The 20,030-nt window shown below is 37.5% G+C and overlaps 1 protein-coding gene and 1 long non-coding RNA gene across 2 annotated transcripts in view; one reads left to right on the top strand and one right to left on the bottom strand.

Annotated features, from left to right (window-relative positions):
* LOC146458607 (uncharacterized) overlaps positions 1-20,030 on the top strand; it is a 184,841-nt gene that overhangs the window by 115,089 nt on the left and 49,722 nt on the right. The window lies entirely within an intron of this gene.
* Positions 1-20,030, bottom strand: part of LOC146458613 (cullin-associated NEDD8-dissociated protein 1-like) — a 47,184-nt gene that overhangs the window by 23,883 nt on the left and 3,271 nt on the right. Inside the window, exons 4-24 of the mRNA XM_085090546.1 lie at positions 18,984-19,096; positions 18,328-18,428; positions 15,984-16,050; positions 15,207-15,305; positions 14,263-14,389; positions 13,301-13,409; positions 12,658-12,714; positions 11,745-11,851; positions 10,186-10,231; positions 9,276-9,384; positions 7,784-7,898; positions 6,772-6,859; positions 6,469-6,566; positions 5,711-5,822; positions 4,332-4,425; positions 3,550-3,670; positions 2,742-2,873; positions 2,506-2,539; positions 2,284-2,383; positions 1,532-1,617; positions 323-379 (exon numbers count right to left, since the gene is read on the bottom strand). Coding sequence (XP_084946672.1) covers positions 323-379; positions 1,532-1,617; positions 2,284-2,383; positions 2,506-2,539; positions 2,742-2,873; positions 3,550-3,670; positions 4,332-4,425; positions 5,711-5,822; positions 6,469-6,566; positions 6,772-6,859; positions 7,784-7,898; positions 9,276-9,384; positions 10,186-10,231; positions 11,745-11,851; positions 12,658-12,714; positions 13,301-13,409; positions 14,263-14,389; positions 15,207-15,305; positions 15,984-16,050; positions 18,328-18,428; positions 18,984-19,096 — 1,972 coding nt within the window. The remainder of the gene's footprint in view (positions 1-322; positions 380-1,531; positions 1,618-2,283; positions 2,384-2,505; positions 2,540-2,741; positions 2,874-3,549; positions 3,671-4,331; positions 4,426-5,710; positions 5,823-6,468; positions 6,567-6,771; positions 6,860-7,783; positions 7,899-9,275; positions 9,385-10,185; positions 10,232-11,744; positions 11,852-12,657; positions 12,715-13,300; positions 13,410-14,262; positions 14,390-15,206; positions 15,306-15,983; positions 16,051-18,327; positions 18,429-18,983; positions 19,097-20,030) is intronic.

Genomic DNA, 20,030 nt, shown 5'->3' on the forward strand with positions numbered 1-20,030 from the left:
CCGCTCGTACTTTTTCCATGTTATTGTGAAAAACAAATGGACGGTGATTTTCTATGGTCTATACTGTTAAGTGATTTAACATATCGACAGTGGCTTTCTATGGTCTTTTCTCTTATAGACCATAAAATGATGCCATAAAATGTTCAAAACTTGACAGTGAAACCACACGCCTGCGGCTCGTGGTTCCACTTGAGTTTTGGACATTTTTACGACGTCATTTTATGGTCTGTAAGAGAAAAGACCATGGGAAACTACCGTCGATATGTAAATCACTTATTACAAAGAAAAAAGATGCAAAAACGGATAAAACACTGGACTTTACCTGTGCCATACTGTCTTTATGGATCTTGGCAACAGATGTTAACAATGTAAGGGAAAGCTGTAAAGTGAGAGAAGAAAGCTCATGAAATTTTTGTCTAGAAGCAAACTTTATGGATAATTTATAACAATAATTACTGGATTAAGTTGACAATGTCCGAGCCCCCAGCAGAAATCGAACTCACGACCTTCCAGTTAATAGCCTGGATGCTCCAACCACTGAGCTATGGGTGACTCATATGGCGAGCAGGTCACGGGCTTGGGGTTATGCCTCAGTAGTTCACATCTCGCGAGTACACTGGACGCTAATCATATAAGCAAATTACCTGCATCTCGCAAGCACATTAAAAAAGTGTTGTGTACACTTAGAGATTTAGCTAACTAGCCAACCACCCAATACTATAAAATGAAATAAATAATAAGTACACCATGAAAATCGTGTACTTATTGTGTATTTAATTTCCTGGCATTGGGTGGTTGGCTGGTTAACTACGTTGGGAATGATAGTGAGAATTATCAAGGCCAATGTTAGTAACTAAGTCGAAAGTTGAGGCAGATAATGCAAATTGAAGTGTTGATAATTCTTGCTATTACATATACAGCTATTTCAATCAACGTTGTCGGTTCAAAGCATGAACCTAAAAGACAAGACCGAAAGTTTACGTGGGATTTTTATGAGTAAATCAATCAAAATCAGTCATGCCTGGAGAAAACAATAGGTTGTAATTAGCAGTACAATGACCTGCACGTGCAGGGATGATTTTGATGAAATTATTCATAAAAAATAATCCCACAAAACATTGCGGTCTTGTCTTTTAGCTTGATTTTAATCCGACAACGTTTATTGAAATAGCTGTAATTTTGAAGTACTAAGCTAAACTAACAGCATTTTGTAGCTTTTTTCCTTGCCGAGTGTTGAATATAATTTCTTGTTTATGTAGCACTTTGCGCAAACACTAACTATGTAACTATTTTTTTTTTTAGACGATAACTAGTATCTGTGCAAAAACAAAGCTTATCTGGTGCAATTTCGATATTAAGGCATCGCGATATTTAACAAATTTTACTGTAATGAACTGCTACAAAATCAATAAAAACATTTTATTACTGGTAACCCTTTTGTTCACGTTTATGCACCACTGTTCACACACTGACAAGAATTTTCGCCATAATTACAAACGTGTTATGCATCAACCTATCTACTAACTCATACCTGTGAGATGTGCAAATCACTCTCGCTAATCAGTGGAGGGACCTCTGTCAATACCCCCGAAATATTCTCCTGTGTCAGCAAATGGCCTGAAAACAACACAAAGTTCAATTATTAATGACAAAATTAATCACCAGTTTTGTGATTAAACATGATATATATGCTTGGAATAAATGTGATGGAATATTTTAAGGCTGGTGAGTAAATGTGAATGATGTATTTTTCAGTAAATGACACAAGCATACTCGGAAAAAGGAAATCCGAGTACTCCTATGAGGAGTCGAACCACAGAGCTACAGGAGACTCGTGCGAACTAGTAATCGGAAGGTCTTACGTTCGACTCCTGATAGGAGCACTCTCCCGAGCACGCCTGTGTCATTCACTGAAAAATACGTCATTAACAAGGCACGTTTCGGATCAAACCTCATAACTTTATCTTCCTTAATTGTACTGGGCAAATACTAGAGACGAAGGCCAAAGGAAAATTAACGGCTTCATTTTGCCACAACTTCCAACATGGCGAAAGAGTGGGTGTTCGGATCGAGAATTGTTATGGATTTAGCCGCATCAATGTTAGACAGTCCAAACCACACCTACGAGGAAACTGAAACCTTAGGAGCATTTTTGTTGGTTCGTAAGGTGCATGTTAATCATACAAAAAGGTGGAAATAAGTTATAAAAAGTATATGAAAGACCCACAAAAATTTAAACTACGACACGACTACATGCAAATGCCACAAAACGTACTAACTTACCGTAATTTGTAACCAAAACATTAAGGGTGGTTAGAGTTGAAAGCTTGAGTGCTCTCTGATTCTTGCGCAAAAATGAAGCAAGGATGGGCATCGAGTCACTCTGAAAAAGAGATAAAACAGAGCAAACAAAGCCTTCGAAAGATATCACAATGTGACTACAGTCAGTTATAAACAAGTGAGAATCAAAAACGTTTTAGCATTGATCGCGATCTCTGAACATACCAGAATTGGAGTAAGGTTGATTCGAAGAGGTGATCTGGAACAGAAAGCAAAATGATTGAGGAATAAAACTCGTTAACTTGATTTCCTATCAAGTTAGTTACACACTTATTCAACTGACTCAAAAAAAAAACTTTGTTGCTGTTTGATTACGATGTTTTTGTGTGGCTTCAACAATTTACTGCGCCATATGCAATGTTTACCAGTTTGTCACAAGATCAACAGGCTGAAAAACATACCCTGCTATTAGAGAATAAGCCTTGACAGTTGTCAGTCTGGTGATTTCATTTCTCAGTCTGTCAAGGAAGATTGGAAGGCACTGTGGCAGTTGCTGACCAAGCTCGTCTCCAAGGCTGCAGAGAATCTGACCCCTGGTGCAGAAATCACAAAAAAAGAAACTAACTGTTTAATGGCACTAGCGTAGAGAAAAAAGGAAGTTTGGTTACCTGGTCTTAATAGAGACATTTACATTCTAGTAAGACTACGAATATACGATTTGACTGTAAGTTTTCAGCAAAGTACTAGGAAGAGATAGAAAGCTTCATTTTACTCTTTTTGAGCGACGAAATTGAAGCAGTTGTTTCGAACGATGATAGCTGAGGCCTTTGGTGATTCTGAAAAGTTAAGATCATTTACGTTTCGAGGACTTGTTTTCCTCACTACGCCGTTCTCGCAAAAACTCGTAGTAAAATGACGACGACTATCTCGTTTGCCCACAAAAAATGACACTGGTTCACTCGTGCGCACTCTTTTTCCCTACTGGAAAAACTCGTAGTCATACTCATTCTAGAATCTAAAGGTCATTCATTATTTATAAGTAGAGATCTTTATTTTCTCTTTACTTAATGACTTGTTCGAGAAGATTATCAGACACCTGAGATTGTGTTTCCCCACGATATCTTACACCTTGAATTTTGTCCAAAAAACTTTGTTTAGTACTGTACACAGAAGTGTTGCTTATTTGACTCTGTAGCCAGTGTTTTAGATCCCCTTGATACACGCCCTCCTGTGTTTCATATATTACTTCACGTACTTTGACAAACTTACATGCAGGATATGGCTCTCTCTTTCACCTCCTGGTCAATATCAGCTGCCTTGAGCCTCATCAGTGTACACTGATAAATATCCTTTACATACGTCCTGAACTCAAACGTGCTTGATGGTACTCCTTTGGATTACAGCAAGGACAAAAAAATGGGTCATTCAGTTGTTGTTTGTTTTTGTTTGTTTTTTTACAATTAAGTTAACCGTTTCCTGCTTAGAATCCGCAAACTAGGAGAGGAACAAATTATTTATGGTCATTGTATGCTAAGAAAGAGGCAATTTAACTCATTTATTTCAACTAATGTCTACTCTGGAATTTTGCCTCCCAACAACCTGGTGGCCATTACCACCTTGTTACATCAGCCCTTTTATAGCCCAACAAAAGCTCATTCGTTATTTTTGGCAGCTGAAAACCCTACTGAGCTACTTCATTAACACAACATACAAGTTTGTAAGCACCAGTTTGAGTCTTAAAAATGCTTTTGTTTATAAATGAACAATCCAAATGTCACCATTCAAGAAGCCTTTATCCTCAATTCACACCTCCCACCCTCAATTCCAAGTCACATACTAAAATCACAGACCATTGCCAGGAAAAGAAGCTTGCTCCAAAGCAACGAAAGGGTAGGACTATCAACTTGTCTCTTCCCCAAGAAGTACATTGTAGCACCATGTGCCAGGAACGCATGACTCCGCCACCCCCCCCCCCTCCCCACCCTCCGCCTATGTCACACCCAACTTCCCCTCCTCTACAAGATACATGTGACAAAACTGTGTTACCGTACCATGAGGTCGGATGACTTTAACAAGCTGCTGTGTTACCATGAGTGCTTCTGATGTGATCTTGTAAAATGGATCGCTTACTGCTGCTACAACAGGCTACAAAAAATGCCGACACAAAACCACATTTATAAATGTAAATGTTTGTCACTTGTTTAAATCTTATTTGCAGATACAAGGTATGTACTGTACCATTCTTATCTACTTACATGGGTATTAACAGAATTTAAGGGCAAATGCTCGGAATGTCAGAACTCAAAATCTCTTTATGGTGGCCAATTTACATGATTTTAGTTATCAACTATGTTGTTATTAATGAAACACAATTGACATCTTCGGTCAGACAGTCAATCAGTCAGCCACGTAGATAATCAGTCATTCAGTATATTAAAAAAATTTCTCAGATTTTAGTTAGACAGTCAATAAGCCCATTCGAATGACTAAGGAATACATGTAGTAAGTGATTCAGACATCCAGTAAGTCTGTCAGTCAGCTAATCAGTCAATCATTCAATTAAATAGTACACATTAAAGGCAGAGTCGATTGCTCAGTTTGTACATATGTATATATGCTGGCTGTCAGCATGTTACAGGGGCACCCAACGACAGTTTTCTCTCAGATCCTCTGAAACGCTGTTTTAGGCTATCTGGAGTGCCTTTATAGCTCTATAGGTTCATTTTAGGACACGCGATAATATTTCTATCTGTTCGGTCATTCTAGGGGAACTTGAGTCTTTTCGAAATTACTAGGGCATCCTTGTCCATTTCCCGAAAACCTTAGGTCTTATTTCCTTTCCGGAAATCTTAGCTGACCTTTTTTTTTTGGCACCCGAAACGACATTTTTATCAATCTGATAACACTAGGCCAAATTTCCCCTATCACGAAAGCTCGAGGTGAAAATTCCCTTTAGAAAATTGTAGGGGATTAAGGGCCTTCCGAACAGATAATTTACCTAAACGATCCGCCGGATGCCCCTGATGTTAGTCAATAGGTCAATCTCTGAGTGATTCAGCCAGTTGGTACGTCAGTCACTGGTCAGCCAACTCAAGTCATTTACAATGAAGCTTGTCTATTCACTTAGTCAATAGGTCAGACAGTCAGTCAGTGAGTCAGTCAGTCAGCAAGTCAGCCAGTCAGTCAGCCAGTCAGCCAGTCAGTCATTCAGTCAGTCAGTCAGCCAGCCAGTCAATCAGTCAGTTAATCAGTCAGTCAGTCAGTCAGTCAGTCAGCTAGCCAGTCAGCCAGCCATCCAGCCAGTCAGTTACTGTAGTCCGTTAATCAGCCGGTCAGTCAGTTAGTCAGTCAGTTAATCAGTCAGTCAGCCAGCCAGCCAGCCAGTTGGTCCGTTAATCAGTTTGTCAAGCAGGTATCAGCTTATACTTACAGGAACAAGTACATGGATGTGAGGATGAAAGACTTTGGGTGGATGCTGAGCTAAGATGCAGCCAAGGAACGAAAGCGTGTCAATCTTCATGTTTGATGTTGAACTCTTATCCCTAGAACGGACAAAGCACACATTATTAATAGCAAAACAATAGTAATACATAGAATAAGACCACTAAAAATGATAAACAAAAGCTGAAAAAATGACCAAAGTGCTCCTTTGTCGAGTGATTTCCATTGTAGGATGGAGTCAGCCTTCATCTTGAACCAATCTTGGGGCATATGGAAGTAGTTCAAGTTAATAGGGCTTTGAGATAAGGAATAAAATAAAAATACAAACTTTTTACCCAAAATGCCATTATTTTTTTGTACTGAAACTGTTGAACAAAGCAGCCACACTGTTTTTTATATGTACAGGGCGGCAGTGTATTTGGTTTGCCAAATATACAGTACCTTTGTGAAAATGTCCAATCTACTAACAATGATTAGGAAAGCTGTTCACGCCTCTCCGATTGCAGTTTGAAATATCAAGTGTAACATTGTGGGCAACCATCAATTCTCTGAGGGTCACAATGTTATCAAGAGGTTTTACATGATGTGATCAGAGTAAGAAATCTGGGTGATGTAGCAGTGATGTACATTCCAAAGTTTGAAACCAGGAAGCTTGACATTGAAAAGCAGTTCACATCTACTGGAACCCGATATAAGATATATGTACAGTATGTATACAATAATCTCCTGCATATATGTAACTCTTACCCAAGGGAGAATTGTATTCCAGGAACAATAGCACTGATGTGATCTGACAAGGCTCCTGGAAGCACTGCAACAAGTTCCAACAGCAGATGAAAACATCCCTGAAAAGACAGTACAGCTACATGTAACTAATTTAGTAAAAGCTGAACTTACGTCAAATACTGCTGACAGGAACAGCCACAGAAGGAAGTACTGTATTCAGATTTCTCACATGAAAGCTTATTTGGTTTATTTTAAAGCTTTAGTATTTACATAAATTGTGTAAAAGAATCATTACAATGTGAAGTACTAATTTGCTCTACTTGCCTGTCGAGTTTTAACACTTTTCTCTCTTAACTGTTTGTACAGTGCTCGGACAATTGATGGAATCTGATTGGCCAAGAGATTCACTGGGCTAAAATAATGCAAAAGAGGTAAAGAATAACTTCAGTTGCACTTGCAGCCTACAGGTAAAAATGTACAGATGTAGACAGGCATCAGCACCTGTATAAGCTGACATACAGTCCCATTTCTGAACAAAATAATGTTAAATGGACACTTCTGTTGCCCGTTTGTCCAAACCATCATCATCATTATGTCTGTGGCCCATGCTGCCAGACCTTAATCTGGTTTCCATAGCATAGAGAAAATAGGACTATTGCTACTCTCTCATGGATGGGACGCTAGTTCATTGCAGCCTGGTTACCCTACCCTCAGCAGTATGCTGTCACTATTTGCCAATATATACTTCGGTGACGGAACACAAAGTGGAGTAATACAAGGTTTCTTGTCCAAGGAACTAAAGATAGTACAGTAAGGTAAGGTCACATTACAAATGTACAGTATGGGACCCATGGCCAGAGCTTAACCCAGTTTCTGTACCATGAAGCAACTAGGAGTATTGTTACTCCCCCCTGGATGGGATGCTAATCCATCAGAGGGTTACCTCCAGCAACAGTTGTATGTTGCCAGTACCTACAGTATCTATACATGTACATCTGGGTGAAGTGAGACAATGTGAAGCAAAGTTTCTTGTCTAACACAACAACACAGCAATGAAGAGACCAACCTAGCCTTAAGCCAATGACCCTCTGATTGAAAATCTAACAAGCAAACCTCTAACACTTCTACATGTATGCCTCTGCTTTGTCTCAGGAAACAACACAGCAAATATACAGACCAACCCTATTGAATATAGAAGCTTTAAAAGAAAACTTTGAGATCCAGCAGGCTACAGTGCATTGAACAGAGCAAGATAGCTCTAGGGATTTCTTTCAAGAAAGACCAGGGTTGCAACATGGGGTGAGAAGGACTAAAAGAGAAAGAGAGAGAACCCTACCCTGAGTCATCTTCCATTACGTCAGCATCAAGTGTCTGGCTGGCCACTGGTCGTGTCTGCCGCAGTAGAGTTATGTATGCTGCAAATATGTCAGCCTTGACGTTTTCTTCCCTCTCTAAAAAATAAATAAACAAATAAAACAGTTATATGGGGTTATTGTATCTCTTCTTTTGCAAAGGGTGTGTGGCAATATTATTAACCCTTTCCTGCCCGAGACACACTTAGGTGGGTCCCAATATGGCCCAATTACTTCACAATGTCTCCTAATACAGAGGAACAGTGCATTCTTGCATAGTTCTTGACTGCGCAGGAAAAGCAGATCTTAGCAAAGGCTATAGGAATCCAAAAAAACAATTGGGGCTGGGGGTGGGGTAGCTTTGAATTTTCCAGATACAATAATTCTACAAAGCTGTAAGATAAATAGCAATTTGTATGGCTTTTTTTGGCATTGAACCGCAATGTACCTCTGAAAAATGTATGGTTCCCTTAATTTTCGTTTTTGGATCCAATAGCCCTCGCCAACAATAAAAAAGGTCTTCTTTTCCAGCATAGAAATTTATCAACTGCGCAAAAATATCCTCGTTTTAGTAGGTACAGATGTATGACCCATAAGAAGTTTTAGTTTTTCAGACTGTAGGACTAGGATGTGCAGAAAACATGAGCAATAACAAAAGGAGGTACCATCAAGACTTAAATTATATATAATTTGTTATACAGGAAGTTTCAGTACACATGTACAGCTGTATACTGTGTAAGAGGCCTCATCTGGGACAATCAACTTCAAGGGCTTAAACCCTTCAAGCTGTACAAGTGACAATTATCAACGTGGAGATTCTTCTTATAGTTCTCTGGAATAATCTGCACATATTTCTTATGGCTGGTTCTTTCTACAGAGATGTTCTTAGCATCATCACACAACACTCCTCCTAGTGCAGTCTGTGGGGAGGGGCGTTGCGTGACGATGCTTAGAATGGCTAGTAGGAGACTACAGCTGTACTTATAGCACTAGTTAGAAGAATTCACTTAAAAACAAAACGTTTCTTCTTTTGTGCTCATTTTTCTTATTCTTGTAACTTAGATGTTTGATCTAGTGGTGAAAATTATTGTAAGGCAAACTTTAATAGATGCTGGACACTAACGGGGCTTAAAGGTTTCCAAACATTACTCACTAGCAAGATGAACCTATCATACACCTTTTACTAAACGGAATTTCTTCCATTCTATACTAAACCCCTACATTGCTATAATGGTGAAATGTTGGTATTTGATTAAAGATATTTTAAGCGTATTCATCTTAGAGAACCTACAAGTAGAGAGGTGATAGTTTGCCATGACTGGAAGGCATCTAAATTTGTTCAGGTTTTGCATTTTCCAGGCAAAGAGGGCAGGAATGAAGGAGTTTCCTGCCCTTTACCAGCACCAGAATGTCTATGTTTAATTTTTGAAGCATTTAATGACATGGTACAATAATTTTTTGTACTTAAAATTCTACCTTTGAATCTGGCAATAAGTGCTGGGGAGACTGTTTTATAAAACTCAGACAGAAGTTCTGGTCTTGATCCTAACACAGCAGACAAACACTTGGCAGCAGACCTACGAACCTATTAAAAAATATAATAACAGCACAATAGGTGAATACTTCAAAATATTCACAGGTGGACAAGTTTCACAGTGTACATAACTTAAATTTTAATAATGCTTTTACCCACATGCCTTCAAATCATTGATTTCAAGTTTTGCTTTAATCCAAGTGGATCCTTAATGTAACTTGAATTTTGACGCACCTTTCACGTCTTGACAATTTTCTTTATAAATGTAATTTTCGAAACTTAGGTGCTCCGAACCTACATTTTTTTTAACTTTTCAAAATGTTGTATCTGAACATGCTGATTGCAGTTCCATAAAAAAAAATGAAACCAAAATTTGGGCTGTTTTGTTGCTATGGTAACCTACAACATTGTATGTCAAGAAAAAGGCAAATGATTATGAATTTGTTTGTTGTTGCCTTAACTGATAAAGGGAGGTACATGTACATGTAGTATTGATCCATCAAAGTATTATTAGTGATGGCAAGTGCTGGACACTGATGTGAGCCACCTTAAACGAATATGGATAGAACAAGTTACAAACTGGAACCATTTCAGGGATAGCTGCTGTTGGACAAGTGAACCCGCCCTAATTGTCCATCATGTATACAAGTAAAACGGCAAAGCTTAAATGGTGATTGCTTTACATGTACATTATCCCTCAAGTCAAGCCTCTGGTATCATGAACAGTTTTTGTTAACCTGACAGATCCACAGAAAGGTCAAGGTATCACAACTTACATGCACATCATTTTTCTGATGTTAGTAATTAATTTTACTAATTCACTGTTTTAAAGTCCATTTTTGGTGTACTTACCTTCCAGCTCATGTCATCATCATCACTGTAATCATCATCATCATCACTGAATAGACACGTACAGACAAGAGTCACTTTCTTAATACAATCTTAAAACTACTGTGCACTTTGGAGCAACAACTGACTAATAAAATATAACATTCAACCTTAATGTTTACATTGAAGGTTTTGCCCTTGCCAAACAGAGGCTAGGTAATACTGTTTCTTCTATCGTGGAAAGGTCATATATTTGTTGATTTCAATGGGCATTGCAAAAAAACTGAAAACTGGTGGTCAAGCTGCATGTCTGTCGATCTTCTTGTGTACATGATGCAATTTTGAGCTGTGACAACAACTAAAAGTTCAAGTCACCAAAAATTATGTTAGAGTCTGCTAAAAATCAATAGAACCAACAGTTGATGTCTGAGCTGGTAGAATTTTTAGCCCTTGCTGCTTACTTACATGTAATTTCTGTTATAAGGTCTACAGTGCACTAATGTATCCAACAATAACAACAGCTTGCATGGTTACATGCATGGGATACAGTCAAGATTGATGTCTTGATCAAAGTACGATTTTAATTCTCAGAGCTAGTAAATATACATGGCGGTACTCATCATCATCATCATCATCATCATCATCATCATCATCAGTTTCATCATGTTCACTTTGTATACTTATTTCATTGATTTATAATGTCCCCAGTTAGTGCCGTGGCACTAAATACTTCTAAAGACACTTAAAAAAAGTCATTTATTTTTATTTTTATTATAACCATGATCATATTGAAATTATACACGCTGGCGATCTTTTCAAGCAAAAGAGGCCAACAGATTTCATGGAGGTGTGATGGGGTGCATGGAGTTGACAAATTCTTGGAGGCTGTAAATTTACTTCCTTTTAAGATGTCAATCTGAAATTAATAATTTTATACAAGCAATAACGCTTGACTCCACAAATACTCTATATCAATTATTTGTGGAGTCAAGTGTTATTGCTTGTATAAATTTCAGATTGACATCTTAAAAGGAAGTAAATTTACAGCATCCAAGAATTTGCCAACTCTATGCACCCCAATTTTTATTGGCCAATTATTGGCCAATAAAAAAAAATCAAAATTTCAGAAGCTTATACTTCTTAAGAATTATTTTGTAACCTGAAATGGTGATATTTTACGCAAATTTAGTGCACATAAAATTGAAAAACTTGTCCAATTTGAATTCCCAAATTTCATTCTTGTGACATCACAATAATTGACATCATCAATAAATTATTTATTGATGATGTCACAAAATGGCTTTTTGGACATATATGTATGCAGAACTACTATGAAAAGTGAAGAATTTGAAATAACTATTTAGGGGAAAAATAGTACTAAACGTTTCATGTCATTATCTTGTATAGTCCAAGAGATATTAGGAAAATTCTATGCACATTTTAAAGAAACCATTAGGCCAAATTTGTGGCCATTTTAATCACTTTATTAGTAAGGTTTATTTACCCCTGTAATCATGTTATCACAACCATGTACAAGTGAGCTAAGATTTAAAATGTCAGAGAAAACAATGAACAGATCTTACTCTTCTTCCTCTTCTTCCATATCTGTCTCCATGAATTCATCTTCGTCGTCACTTCCATAGTTGTAGTTGGGGTCATAGCAAATGAAATCAAGACACAGCTCTGTTATCTGCAGAATGATACACAGATGAACTGTTAGCACAGTTGGGCTTAAACCTACTGTATGTACATCATTCACTGGTTTGTATACTAACACTATGATCTACATATTCCTAACTGAAGTAGAACTCTTACTTATCAACGTTCATTTTTCATACGCGCGTGCCGCACATGGAATGTTCTTCCCACTGAGCTACGCACAAGTCATATCTCTTTAGCATTATTCAAAACTTTATTACTTCAATATTATAAAAAGGCTTTGAACTTGTACGACGCTGACGACATTAGAACTTGGAGAACAATCTGTCCTAGGTGTATCACAGCGAGGTCTCTCCTATGCCCGCCAACGTGCTGCTTCTAGCAATTTGGTCTCCCGCCTTGTCTCCTCTCAAGTTTTATGCTTACATATTAGTAGTTTTAGTTATTAAGCATTTTGTTTTATATAAATAAGTAACGAGGGATCCGCTGTAATTGGCTACGCTGTAGTGGTCTCCCTGCCTAATTATTATATCTTTGGTATTTTTTTTTTGTTTCTATTGTTTGTTTCCATTCTGTTTGTATTTTAGTTAGGCGAAGCTAAATAAATAAATATACAGGGTTTATACATGTAGTCCAAGTAATTATAAGGGAAACGAACTAGTTTTAACCAGAGAGTAATGAGATTGTTTCATTGAGAGTAATAAAAACTTAGTGAATGACTAGAAAATCTTGTTATGTTGGCGTTTAAGCTAAATGACCATTAAACGATTGCCAGTCTTCTAAGCAATCTTGTTCAAATAATTATTAAAAACAAGAGCTGCAATTCTTTGATCTTACATTTGGAATGTAAGGGGTCACTTCCTTTGGACATCTGCACACAAATGACTCAAACGCCTGCAAAAAAAATTAAAACAAATATCACTGATTACTGTTCAAGTTTATTATAGGATAAACTGATGTTAATGAACCTTGAGAAAAAGGCCAAGCTGTAATTGATGTGTTGTGGGGCTATCAAATGAAAGCACTTCCTTGTTCTACATGTACATTGTCACAGAATGTGCAAACTTTACAAAGAGCTTCTGTACTATAAAGTAACCGAAGACATCTTATTCAAAGTTCAATAACAACCTCTTCACTATATATAACATACAAAATGTACAATGTATCCTTGTTTCTAAGCGAAGTCCAGCATGACTTTTGTCTCTTATAAGCTTAATCCCACAAACATTCCATTCACCACATCACATGTTCATCACACACTTGTGTGCTCCCTTTAAAAATGCATGTACCATGCATGCACTGCTTTTCCTTAGCGAATTTTTTCAGGGCTTCGGTTCATTTAAACCAGTAATATTTTGAACTAATTATATAATAAACTAAATTAAACTACTGCAAGGAGCTTGCATTTGGGTCATATTACTTTGTCTTGTGTTGTCTGTAAGCTGGATTTAGGTAACTGACAAAAAATTTCCACCCTTACCTGAATGCAGTATTCCCGCAGTTCATCATCATTCTCAACTTTAGAATATCGTACTATCATTGGCATAATCCTTTCTAAATGTTCTCCAACCCTGTGACCTGCTTGACGACTGTAAAACAAAAACACCGGGGAAGAATGGTATGAGCAAGGAAGTACTGTGTACATGTAATGTGCTGAAAGTATTTGAATCTGAAAATGGTAGTTTTGTAATAGAGCAAAACCATCTAATACAATAATGTATATACAACAGTGTAATGTCTATCAGTGAGTAGACCACAAAGACTATTCTACAACCCAGAAACTGTGAGCTAAAGACTGCTACTACTGGTAAGGGATTGTGGGATCGTTTGGGTAGACAATGCATTTTTCGGCATTTTCTTGGGGCAGCATACATGTAGCTCTTGTTAAATAATTTTCACCTAAAAGAGTATTTCATATACTGTAGCTGACTGCTGAGAAATGCACTAATTCATTGGTACAAAATTTCTATCTGTCTACCCAAACGATCTGATAATCCCTTCACTTGTAACAGTCTCCCCGTAGATTCTGGAGTGGGAAGGTGCACTAGTACAGTGTACTGCCTTATTACTCTTTTGCTGTGATATACATGTACAATGTACAGTATAACATCGAAATGCTGAATCCAAGATGTCAACCCTAAAACCTATTCGTGCTTCTTATGCTAATATTACATTCAGTAACAAGTTAAAAAAGGCGAAACAACGATCCAAAAAAGCATATGACTTTCCTATAGTGCAGTTCACTATTGTGTACAAGGTCATGGATTCTAACTATTGGTTCTGTAGATCTGACATTCTAAAGTGTGCTCCATCAAGCTAGTGCATGTAATTATTAATAATAATTGTGGAATGATAATCACAGGTATTTACTTTATCACTGTTGAGAATAGAACCATGAATGCAATGATAGTCCATTAATTATGTCGTCAAACTGGCTCTTACCAAATTGCTCCTATGCACTGAATAAATGTTCTTGTAGTGGAATGTGATGCATTCTGCTTTAGCTCAGCCAACAGGTGATCCATCAATTCAACAAATAAGCTGCTGTTTGCACTCAAAACAAGATGGCCTGTAGTAGAGAATGCAAAATTATAATAGACCAGGGCAGTCTTACTGCCAACAGAAAATTACATGATTGCATGCAACAATTAGAATTTAAGACAGGGACAAACAGAGACACAAAGTGACACAAATTACATTATGTCCTCCTTGAATACTAATACATTTTTTACATGGATGTACTTCAAAAATGCTACATGTATGCACAATGTCACATTGCTCATACATGTACATGTACTGCTGTATGTGTCCTAATGTTAAGGAAACCTAAATGTGAGCCTGAATGCAACAGTTCTCTCAATAGTAGCCACAACTAGAACTTCTTCAACTCCAAAATGGCGTATCTAAATTTTAAGCTCTTGGCGAAAAATATATAGCTTGAAAATTTAGGACCACTCCACAAGTGGGTGCCATTTTCTAAATTTGCACAATATCTACATGTGTCATCTGATTCATGAATCTGTCAAGCACTTATGCAGCAGTTGTTGTTTTTTTTTTTTTTTCAGTTACATGTACATGTAGTTTCTTCAGCTTGGACACTCAAATATCTGCTGACTTCACAAGTAAATCTATATCCAGTTTCGTCCTTTTCTTCATCTCCTTGAGCTCCTCAATCTCATCCAGGATGTGTTTTCTCTTTCTCTTTCTCTGTCTGTCTTCTTTTTGTCCCTTTGCTACTGTAGATTCTTCTCATATTATTTCCTGTCGTGACAAAGCTGATCCCAATCTTAATGAAATCCTTGGTTCAAAAGTAATTTCAACTAACTTTCATGAATATAACGGGGTGAGTATTTATTGTAAAAATTAATAATGTATCATATCCATACCAAGTGCAATGATGGTTCTCTTTCTGACAGCCAATCTTGCACTTGTTAGCTGGGGCAGCAAAGCCTGCTGAATTGATTGGTGATATGACACCAACAGACCTGCAAAACAAACCATTTAACATGAAAAATGGTCTCAAGGATAGGTACAGACAAAATGAAGATAACAATTCCTAATCATGTAAGACCTCTCTGATAAAAGTATGCTTTCTTAAGTTTTTATTAAGGATCTACAGTGAGAAAAACAAATCACGTTATTGTTTTGAAACACAAGCTAATTGTCCACGTAGCATAACATTAACGAAAAATGTTTAAATGAGTAATTTCCATCCTGGCTGGAGTTTCTTGGGACACTTTGAAAACAAAGCAAAACAAAACAAAAACACACATTTGAAATGAGTTTATACATTTATTTACACTGGGAAGTAAGGTTTTTGATTTGCCACCCAGCCTTTTGGAGAACCTCTACTTCCCCCCCTTGACAATGTTGACAATGAATCACAATTTATAATGGAAACAATGGTTGAAATCATTGTTGAAGGGGGAGGGGTTAGAAGGGAGGTGCAGAAAATATTCCAAATGCAATTACACTTTTTCCTACTGCAAAGTAGGCATATGTGTTTAGGTATGATTGTGTGAACAAAAAGATGATTAATTTTTATATCATTTTATAATATTTAATTATTTTAAATCTGTTAAGGTGTGTATGTATGTTTTTATAAGTCTACAGTTTTGTGCAAGTGTTCCTGGACTTCTAGCCAAGTTTGACGATTTGATTACCTCCAAATCTGCTCAAAAGGTCTCCAAGAATATCCAATGCTTCCAGCTGGACAGACACATCAGTACTCTAACATAAAGCGAAACACATCTATTCAGTACTTTCCGCTAAAAATGTATGTACACTGTACTACTCATTCAAGGGGAGAAGGAGGCAGTGGTTAGGGCCTCAGACAGTTTGTAATCCAGAGGTCCCAAGCTCAAGCAAGCCGCTCTGACCACTATCTGGAGTTTGTTTCTTGGCAGCCCCAAGTTCAACTCCTCTGCCATGCTTGTACATGTAAATAGCCAGCTGATAACCTTGCAGGACTCCTGTCAGCTGGGATTCTTACTTCTTCTTCAAACTCGAACTTGGTCAACTTGAACTTCCCCCTAACATGAACAAAATCTTATTTCCCATGGATTTGAGCCCATTTTTTCAGCCATTTAAATGTACTGTCAGCAATCTCAAACTCAGTTAACTTAACTGTCCACCACGTTCAACTAATTTTACTTTCTCTTGGCTCAACTTTACCCTGATAGCTTCAACTCTATTTAAAAACGCTGGTCAGTAAACCTCAAAAAGGCAGAACATAGCTGACTGATGTGTTGAAGTCTTTAATCTTCACTTATGCTGTGATTGTCATGTATGAAATGTTCTTAACTAGATTTTTGCCTTTGTTTTGCCTTTCATATTTTTTTTAAATTTGGGTGAAATTCCCAAACTAAACATTCTTGTCAAAAGTCTCTTATAAAACAAACTTTCTGCATCAAACTGACCTGTGATTGAGAAAGAATAACAAAACCACAATATTTTATTAATGATTTCCAGGAAACTTGAAATTCAACACCAACCCCCAGTGTTAACACTGTCAAACCCCCACAAACTTGAATTATTTCTTGTTTTCCTTGAGAGTTGGAGTTAGCAGGGTTCTTCTGTATATAGTAGCTTTCATTTGAATGATAATCCTTTAGGTTTTTTATCCACAGACCCAAACGTTAGAGTATCATACATGTACAACAAAAAAAACAACAACAACAGAAAGTACACTGTACATGTATTGCTCATTCACAAGTGTTTAAAATCTGCGAGTCAGCGAGTCATGTGAGCCAAGGTGCGAACCATGCGGGTTATGCAAGCCACAGTACAAATGTTAAGAATTTTTATTTGCTATGTTTACATTCGCATGAGAACAACAACAAGAGCATTGGAACAAGATGAATAAGATCGCAATATCAAATTCTTACAGCGGGACAACACAAACCATCTAGAAGACGTTTCCGATATACATGTACTGTTGCGCGAAGTGCCTTCGCTACTTCAGCAGAGAAAGCATCACTGGCCGACTGGTTTCGACACCATTGTTGCCATCACGCCCGCCTCTTTTTAAATTGGTTGACTTTTTTCTATCAATAAGTCAAGCTGTTTTGCTGCTTGATCTGCCTGTATTGAAATTGGGGCGTTGTAAGCATCCAACATCAACGAGTGGAATTTATTTTTGGACTGGCTGTCTTGGGAGTAAATTTTATATGCCAATTTAGGTCTTGTTTAAAACGAAAAAAGTCAAACAAAGTCCTTTCCGAAGTGCTCCCCCCCCCCTTCTCCCCACCCCTTAGTCTCCAACGTATGACTTGGGATCCAAACCACATCCGAGATAATCAACGTTTGTGATGCCATTTTCCACTGCGGCTGAGGGAAGTGCATCATTCACGGCTTTGTCGAAGACCTCAACCATTAATTTGACGTTTTCCAAGTTTTCGCTGGGCTTTGTTACATACACACTAACTAATTTGACATTTTGCCGTAACACAGGATCATAGGCGGTCATTTCTAATTCGGTGTAGTCACAAGCAACACTTTCAGAGCCATCCAAGCTTACAGGCTCGTCAACAAGTCCCAAGCTAAATTTAAATTTGTTTGTTGGTGAAATGATCGACAACCACCAAGACCAATCAAAGAAAAAAATAGTTTGCATGACTCGCATGACTTGCATGGCTCGCACGGTGGCTCGCATGGCTCACTGACTCCCAGATTTGGCAGACCTGTATTGCTCAATAGCTTTTATTTGAATCTTCACTCACAGCCTCTTAAGTTAGAAACATCTTGTACAGAGTAAAAGCATCTGTGTTGAATTTCTCCCCATATCACCACTTGATTAAATTGTAGGTCATAAGAGTGAAGGAAAAGATCACTAAAAATAAAACATTTTGATGTTCAAACAAAAAAAATTCTCTCAACTACACATAGGAACTGGGTGGAGAAAAACAAGGAGAATATGGATTTTGATACTAGGGCTTAATGGCTTAGACGCTGAGGGTGAAAGAGTCAAGCAGTCTGTTGAATTAAAACAGCTTCATGTTCACTCACCTTGGCAATTGCATTTGTCAGTCGACCAGTTATTCGGCGACAAATGTTGGCAGCCAATGATGAGGAAGCGGGTGGCAGCTCACCGATAACTGTTTTTAAGCCTGAAATGCAAAGTGACAAGACAACATACTGAGTTTATACTGAGACCCATTAAGCAAGCAACATTCAAGACTTTTTTAAAGCTATTTCACAAACCATAACTAAAGGGATGCACGAAATAAGGTCCTAATTGGCAATGTAAGGTAAAATTCTCCTTTCGTTTCATAAGTGAATACAAGCTAATTTGGAAGAAGCATCTAGCAATTTATCAGAAGTAACCTAAGTACATGTAGGGCTTCAATTTTCTTCTTCTAGACTCAAGGTTCTGAGTCAAATCAAATACAAGATAGTACTGTCAGGTGCAGCCCAGTCAAAATTGTTTTGAGTTGTAGGAAAGATGGCTTGAGTAGTAGGCAACTAGTAGACACCTCGTATTAATTTTGAGACGTGATACTAATTTTTGGTGTGAAAGAGACGACAGATATTTTGTTGAAGGCAGCAAAATTGTCAGCTACGAGAACATTTTGACTGGGCTGCAGGTGGTAGGGTAAACAAAGTTTTGTGATTCAATCTGCGATTGTACATTTCATGCACACTAATTTTACTGGACAACTTACCAATACTTGAAATGTCACGCAACTGTTCATTGTCTGACAGCATGTTTGAACACAGAGAATCCACTATTGTCTCCACATGATGTTCCTTGACTTTACTGACAAGAGGTCCCAGGCTACAGGAGTCAAATAACAATGTCAGCTAAAATTGATACATTTAGCGCCAATCCATTGATTATAATATATCATTAGGGAGCTTAAGCAAGGACAACGGCAACGCCAAAGAAAACATCACCAGAAACTATCACTTTATTTCATTTGTGCTACTTCGTGATTATTTCAACTCGCTCACCTTTTACAAAAATGGCGAGCTATCCAGGAACCAAATTGGTAGGGGTGGCGGACAAGTCAAGAAAGAAAATGAAAAATTCACTGTCTTGCGTTCATGTTCTCCACAAAACCTTAAATGGGGTCATTTCACGTTGTTGTTTCGCAGAGGACAGCAAAGAAATGTACCAAAATGTAAAACGCACGTGCAGAGTGATTGTTTTTGCTCATCAAACCTATTGTTTTGCGGCGTTGTTGTTGCTGTTGCCATCGTCTTGCTTAAGCTCCCTAAGTATGAAACACAAGCTTAGGGCAAGAACAGCTAAAATTATTGGTGTTGCAAATACATCATACACATGTACCATAGAATGTTGCTATCCCTCTTTATCAGCTATTTCTTTAAAATGTTACTGTCTGCTCGGTTAACAATTTCCATCAAAGAAAAGTAGCCAACTTTTCTTGGCCAAATTTTAAGCTTATTATTTTAAAATAATATTTAAAGCCAATGCATTTCATTTGCCATTCGGCACTTACTGAAAAGTGAAAAATTAAGAAAAATTTTGTAGGTAAATTAAATTAAAAATCAGGAATAATCATTGAATCTATGTAACATTACATGTGTACACATGTACAGTGTACTACTGTATAATGTATAAATGACAAAGTGGGGAGATGTCATTATGAGCCAGCTACATGTACTGGCAAATTTCATCGTCTGAAAGTGATCTAACCAACAGCTGAAATTTCAACAGAACATGTTTACAAATGTACTTGAAGCTAATA

The sequence above is a fragment of the Pavona decussata genome, unplaced genomic scaffold (assembly GCF_977016875.1).
Source record: "Pavona decussata unplaced genomic scaffold, jaPavDecu1.1 SCAFFOLD_232, whole genome shotgun sequence".
NCBI lineage: Eukaryota > Metazoa > Cnidaria > Anthozoa > Scleractinia > Agariciidae > Pavona > Pavona decussata.